Below are 6,577 nucleotides of genomic sequence, written 5' to 3'. Positions count from 1 at the left end.
GAATCTAGTTTTCCCTCAAGGAGTTTTACACCTTTATCTTTGACTCATGCACATGTTGTCCTACTCATTTTCGGTCCACTTTGTTCTAAGTGCTAAATATCACGGGGCGCGTCTCTTGATAAAAAAGAAAGAAAGAGTGAAACTCTCCTATTTCTGCTTTAATTTGTTTATTTTTAACTTATTGGGTCGTGCTTAAATAATCTGTTTTTTTTTTTGGGTTAATTCTAAGTGCGATGGATTTCTTAATAAAATGCTTTTGTTGATTAAAAACTAAACCTTGCCAAAAATTGAAAATTAGGAAGAAAAAAAAAATCTTTTTTTTTTTATTATCCTAGAGGAAAGAAAACTTCAACTTCACGTCCTCACCTAGTAGCTCCTCCTTTTTCTTTTTCTTTTTCTTTTTTTATACTTCGGAATGATAAAGAAAAGATTTGGAGAAAGGCAGCCCAGGGAATCGAACCAGTGACGTATGAACTCCCAGGGCATTTCAAATCCACACGGTCAACCCATTTTCCCACGGGCAAACCCGACCCGTAACCATATCAAAACCTAAGCAAAAAAGGGTAATCTCGTCATTGCGGCACTCTAGGGTTTCATTATTATATTCTAGTATAAACGTTTCTCTACATCAAACTTGCTCTTGCTCTGCTGCTGCGCTAGGGTTTCGTTCCAGCCTCTCTCCCACTTCCTCCTCCCATCCCATCTGCCTTTCTGCAGCTCCCCGCACTCAACCATGGCTGAACAGGTATACCTCTCTCTCTCTCTCTAACGCCCCCCTCCCCCCCCCCCCCCCTCTAATGTTCCTGATCGATATGCGTTTGTATACAGACGGAGAAGGCTTTCTTGAAGCAGCCAAAGGTGTTCCTTAGGTACCATTTTGTATAGTTTCATTTGTGTCTCCCGTATGATATTTGTAGATTTTTTTTTGTTTTATAATGAGGTTTAGAGGATTTAGCACGGTTATTGTAATTGATGTATTTGCAGCTCGAAGAAAACAGGAAAGGGGAAGAGGCCTGGAAAGGGAGGCAATCGGTATTTCAAGAATGTCGGCTTGGGGTTCAAGACTCCCAGAGAAGCAATTGATGGTACAAACTATAATGCTAATGTTTTGAATAAGAAATCATTCTTGTTGGTTATATTATGTGAAATTTGGTATGTTTGATTGTACTTTCAGTGGTATTGTTTGGCTGATGTAAGACGTGTCATGTCTTTATGGCCAGTTGTTTGTTTTGTTGTTTCGATGTGTGTGGAAAATGAGTTTGGGAAATTAGTTGGTCCGGAGCTTCATTTTCATTTCTTAGTGGTTCAGAATTATTAATGTTCTATAAATCTGTAGGTGCTAGTTGGGCAGAGGAAGGCGCCTACTAGTCAGCTGCCTAATCTAGGTGTCGGAGCACCACCTAGGTGGGGATTGGTCGGCCTAGGCGTTAGAACACTGAGAATTATGACTTGATAGTGTTATATCAGAAACAGACCAGGGCATCGTGTGGTTGCCAAGGAAAACTAAATAAGAAAATACTAGATGTTGAATTTTGGTATCTTATGTTTGGGAGAATTTGTGACTGTTATCAGCACCATATTGTTTTATTGTATTTTTATTTCTTTAGAAACAAGGGCTGCAATAAATTGTTCTCATGTCATTAGATACAAGGGCCACACAATAAATTACTCCCTTTTTTTCCAAAATCTTTGTCCAGTCACAAAATGGTGACTTAGAAATAATACAATTTTTTCAAGAAAAATTGAATTTTTTTCAACAATTTACTAGATATCATGGTAATGTGCACATAAATTGAATTGGGTCTCTAGGCCTGCCCTCTCTGATGCTATTCGGCTTTGATTTTGGGGCATGATTCTGCAGCAAAACAGGTATAGGGGGGCCACTGTTTCAGTGGTATTTTGAGTGCAGCCACTTTGTGCATTTTGCCAAAGGTTAGGTCTGTCTGTAATCTTCCCCTGCCCATACCCCTAATGATTGAGGACTATATGGGTTCTGTTATTGTTGTTGTTGTTGTTGTTGTTGTTGTTGTGTACTAGATATCAATGAGCTCTTTTAATTTATGAAAAATTTTGAATTTTTTTCTTGAAAGGAGGTTTGACCTTAGTGGTGTCCCTTCTTACTTCTACGGATGCAATTTGGCATTTTCTTGTGGTGAAATGGTTTTTGCTTGAAGGGATGGGCGTACGCCAAACCAAAGTGAAGCCTCAATCTTCAAGAGGATGGATTTCAAAAATAGAAATAGATGGAATCCTATGGACTATACACTGCCATAAGTTGGCATGCTTTGTGTTACTGTAGGGAGATTATGTCGAGCCACATTTGTTGGGTTATCGAAATGTTTGCAGCATATGTTCTTGAAGTGTCTTTGTTTAATGGGATTGGAGGCTAGGTTGAACTAACTGTCATCTCCCCCCATTTTATACTTCGTCTCCCAGGGTTTATCCTATGTTAGTTTCCAGTGAAGTGCTTCGATAAGCTCTGGTGACACACCCCCCTCCCCCTTTTCGTCCCGGTAGGCCCTACATTTTTGGGTATGGGAAAGAAGCCTGGTTGAATGTTGATTACATCAGTCAGGGCTTTATTGTGGTGTAGTGTGTTTTGCTAATATTGGCATGAGGGAGGTCATCATTGTAGAAGTAGTCAATCTTTCCTGGTCTGATGGTGTTACAAGTATGTAGTAATTATTGTTATTTCTCTGTTTGCAGGAACTTATATTGACAAGAAATGCCCCTTCACTGGGAATGTGTCAATCAGGGGTCGTATAATCTCTGGAACCTGTCACAGTGCGAAGATGGTGAGAACAATAATTGTTCGACGGAACTACCTCCATTATGTCAAGAAGTACCAGAGGTAAAGCTGATTGTCTTTTTCTTTTTTTGTTGTCGTTCTCTCTCCACTCTTGAGCTTAAATTTTTTACTTGTTTGATGTTGATTTTTATTAGGTACGAAAAGAGGCATTCTAACATTCCAGCTCACGTATCACCATGCTTCCGTGTGAAGGAGGGAGACCATATTACTATCGGCCAGTGCAGGTCAGTTTTGGAATTTTATGATGTTTGTATTATTTTGTAAAAACTGCTTCCTTTTTGTCCCCAATCAAAAAAAAAAGAGGAAAGAAAACTGCTTTTCTCAGGAAGTGGTTGTGCTCCATTTTGCAGGCCATTGTCAAAGACAGTGAGGTTTAACGTGCTGAAGGTGATTCCAGCTGGTTCTTCTGGTAGTGGGAAGAAGGCATTTACCGCGATGTGAGTTTTGGTGGAGTTATTTTCTTTAGTGCTAATGTAGCGTGTGGCAGACCTTGGCATTAGATTGTGGTATGTCAGTTCGACGGCACTTTTCCCTTTATTTTTTATTGGAAGTTTTGAACATTTGTACGTGGCCAGATTTTGGTCTTGAGTGAACAAGTTTTGGATTATTTCCTTCTTCCATCAGTAGTAAACTTCCTTGTGGTATAGTTGTGAAATTTGTCTGTTTTGCCTGGTAATTGTTATCAAAGAAGTGGCTATGAAGTGCCATCTTTGTTTTGATGCCAAAGGGGTTAATTGATTGAGATCATCATGACACTAAAAGTTGTGGTCTGGTTATATAGAGTGAACACTGTCTGTCTTCAGTTGTAGACGTTGGCGTGTTGACTGATTTCTTACCATTTGAGTGACACGTCGAACTATTTCCTGAGGGTTGGCACCCGATTGTCATAAATTGGTTTTTTCAGGCATATGTAATGTGATTAATGAGCATGTAGTAGAAAATGGTTACAGCTTTGGAACCATCACAGTTTTGCCCAATTTTGGATCGTTCTTGAGCCCAAGTTGATAACAGTTCATGTTTTAGAATTCCTCCAAAATAATAAACCGTGCAGAATTTTTTTGCTTGTACTGATGCGAAAGGGGATATATGGACGGAGATGGTTGAGTAGCCAAAACTGTGAAATTGTTATGGTTGATCGAATGAACTCTCTCTACGACATCTCTATCAGCATGTAGGTAGGAAAAAGATATTGAATTTTCCCTTGTCGTCACCCTTTTTTCTTTATTTTTTGATCAGAAAGGCCCTCAGGGCTACAACTCAGAAATAAAAACATCTGAATACAACAAAGAAACCGGGGGGGGGGGGGGGGGGGGGGGGGGGGTTGTAGATACCCAGTCAGGTTGAAGTTGTCCTTTTGATGCCCATGCTGTCACTTGGTGAGCAATCTTGTTCCCCAATCTCTTCACCCATTCCACCTTCAAATTCTTCTGCTTCATCAGCGTCCTTATGTCCATTACTATTTCAAAAACTTCCCATGGGGGGGGGGGGGGGGGGGGGGGGGTGGGGGTGGGTGGGTGGTGGTGTTGTAGATACCCAGTCAGGTTGAAGTTGTCCTTTTGATGCCCATGCTGCCACTTGGTGAGCAATCTTGTTGCCCGATCTCTTCACCCATTCCACCTTCAAATTCTTCTGCTTCATCAGCTTCCTTATGTCCATTACTATTTCAAAAACTTCCCATGGGGCCATGGGAGCACGAGTTTTGAGACAGAGTTCAATGACCCTCCTGTTGTCCGATTCAATCATGACTGGGCTAACTTTTAGGCCTTCAACCATGTAACGCGCCCTCGTAATCGCTTCTAGCTCTCCCTGTAAAACCGAAGAGACTGGAAAGGTAGCGGTCGAACCATCAACCAGCTCACCTACTTCATTACGGACCACCATTGCTGCTGTACCTTTTTCACTACCCAGGGGAATAGCGACATCACAATTAATTTTCAGGCTACCAGGGATTGGTTTTCTCCAGGCCAGACTGGCAGAAGGGGGAGCATCACTGTGTTCCAAAACCTCTCTCTGAATAGCCGAGAGTAATTCAAATTCAGTTTGAGCCTTTGAAGCTCTAACCACAGTAGACAGAGGGTTTACCTCCAGATGATCGAACACGAAGTCATTTCTTTCCTTCCAAATGTGCCAAGCTTGGAAAGCCAACTTACTAATCACCTCTGAGGCTTCTTTGAGACTGGAGCACTTGTCAGTGATACCAGAAGACCAAATCAACATAGATGGGCATTTCTCAGGGGATACCTTAGAGATCAAGTTGCTGCCAATCCAAACTGGTCTAGTCCAAGCACACTGGGTTAGCATATGTTCCACCATTTCCACGCAATCGTTACAGAAAGGACAGATGGGGGACTCTGCACACCTCCTTCTGAAAAGATTTTCCTTTGTTGCCAAACCATTTTTACATACCCTCACCCTACCTGTTCATTTCTTTCTCTGCTTGGTAAGATTATCCAGAGCGGGAAACGACTTCCTTTTTTTGAGAACATGAAACATATAATATCATAGGAGTATCATATATGGCAGCTACGAAAGATCAGTACAAGAACGAAGGACTCCACTGGATACAAGAAACATAAAAGAAAATAATACAACAAAAAGTACACAAATAGCTTAAAAAGACAGGCAGCCGTAGGGGAAAACCAACGATTTCACTGAAGAATGGGTTTTGTGTAGGTTGATCTGTATCAAGCTGAAATACTAGTTATGCCGCAAGCAATAGAACTCTTTGGGAACAGTTTCCAAAATAGACAAGTCTCATAGAAGAGGAACAAACTCTCAAGAAATACTATTTCAGAGACGTTTTAGGAACTTTTTGAAATACTTGTTCTCTTCTCATTGTTTTTCTACTCTATTTTGCCTTCGAATCACGTTTTCTAAACAATGACGTACTTTTAAGCACTCCCTCTGTCCCTCTTTTAGAGTCCAATATTTCAATTTGGGTTGTCCCTTAATAAGTGTCCATTTTGTAAAGTTAGTAGATAAAAGTGGGTACATTTTTTATTTTGCCCCTTAAAGTAGATTCTATTTTGAAAAATTAGTGAGTAAAAGTATAATTATGATGTATCCTTAATAAGTCGGAGTTACGAAGCTGGATACTTGAAAATGGAGGGAGGGAGTACTATTTTGTACATCTTCGTGGTTCTAGTAAGTCACAGTTAATATCGTTATAAATATCGTACTCGATAGCAATTCACTTAGCATTTGACATATGGTGTACAAGCGAATGTCCGTGCCTGAAGACACGGCGCAATACATTTTGAAGACAACTAACGCTACAGGTCGAATGATCGGCACACATGCACAAATAAACGCTGAATTCACGTGCAATATATCAACCACTACCCAACGAATTCAACTATGCAAAAAACAATAACCCAAACATATTCGAGTTACCTTAGTTTGGTGTGAGCAAATTGATCGTGCCCAAAGGCACATACTAACATAATTTTATCACACGAAAAACCAACCAATTACTTGTGCCGACAACACTACTTACAAATTTAGAGTGTATTTAAGATAGGAATGTATTACAATCAGATTGGATTTCTACTTGAATTCATATTGTGCATCCACTCACTTTCTCTTCCATTTTGATTGAAGCCAACAACCAAAGCAATACAACACACAACACAACCATAAGAGGACATGACCAAAACAAAAACACAAAAGACAGGAACAAAACAAAAACGAAACAGAGGTCGTCACATGGCCTTTCAAATATAACCCCTGCACTATCCATTGCAAGGAGATTTTTCTTGTGAAACAAAG

At 40.2% G+C, this 6,577-nt stretch overlaps 2 protein-coding genes and 1 pseudogene across 2 annotated transcripts; 2 read left to right on the top strand and 1 right to left on the bottom strand.

Moving 5' to 3' along the window:
* The first annotated feature begins 594 nt into the window (after positions 1–594).
* LOC131325823 (small ribosomal subunit protein uS17) lies at positions 595–3,416 on the top strand. The gene is made up of 6 exons (XM_058358284.1): positions 595–745; positions 829–869; positions 985–1,085; positions 2,707–2,851; positions 2,944–3,033; positions 3,160–3,416. Exons 1-6 carry the CDS (start codon positions 734–736, stop codon positions 3,248–3,250), a joined length of 480 nt encoding a protein of 159 aa, XP_058214267.1. The 5' UTR covers positions 595–733; the 3' UTR covers positions 3,251–3,416.
* Positions 1,767–1,868, top strand: LOC131328157 (small nucleolar RNA snoR100; annotated as a pseudogene).
* Positions 3,417–4,053: 637 nt separating the features above from the next.
* Positions 4,054–5,122, bottom strand: LOC131327606 (uncharacterized). The gene is made up of 3 exons (XM_058360755.1): positions 4,343–5,122; positions 4,141–4,236; positions 4,054–4,059 (listed from the first exon to the last, which is right to left on the bottom strand). Exons 1-3 carry the CDS (start codon positions 5,120–5,122, stop codon positions 4,054–4,056), a joined length of 882 nt encoding a protein of 293 aa, XP_058216738.1.
* Positions 5,123–6,577: the final 1,455 nt, after the last annotated feature.

This window comes from Rhododendron vialii, chromosome 5a (assembly GCF_030253575.1).
Source record: "Rhododendron vialii isolate Sample 1 chromosome 5a, ASM3025357v1".
Classification (NCBI taxonomy): domain Eukaryota; kingdom Viridiplantae; phylum Streptophyta; class Magnoliopsida; order Ericales; family Ericaceae; genus Rhododendron; species Rhododendron vialii.
Note: the sequence above shows the minus strand (reverse complement) of the source record. Positions and strands in the feature narration are given on the sequence as shown.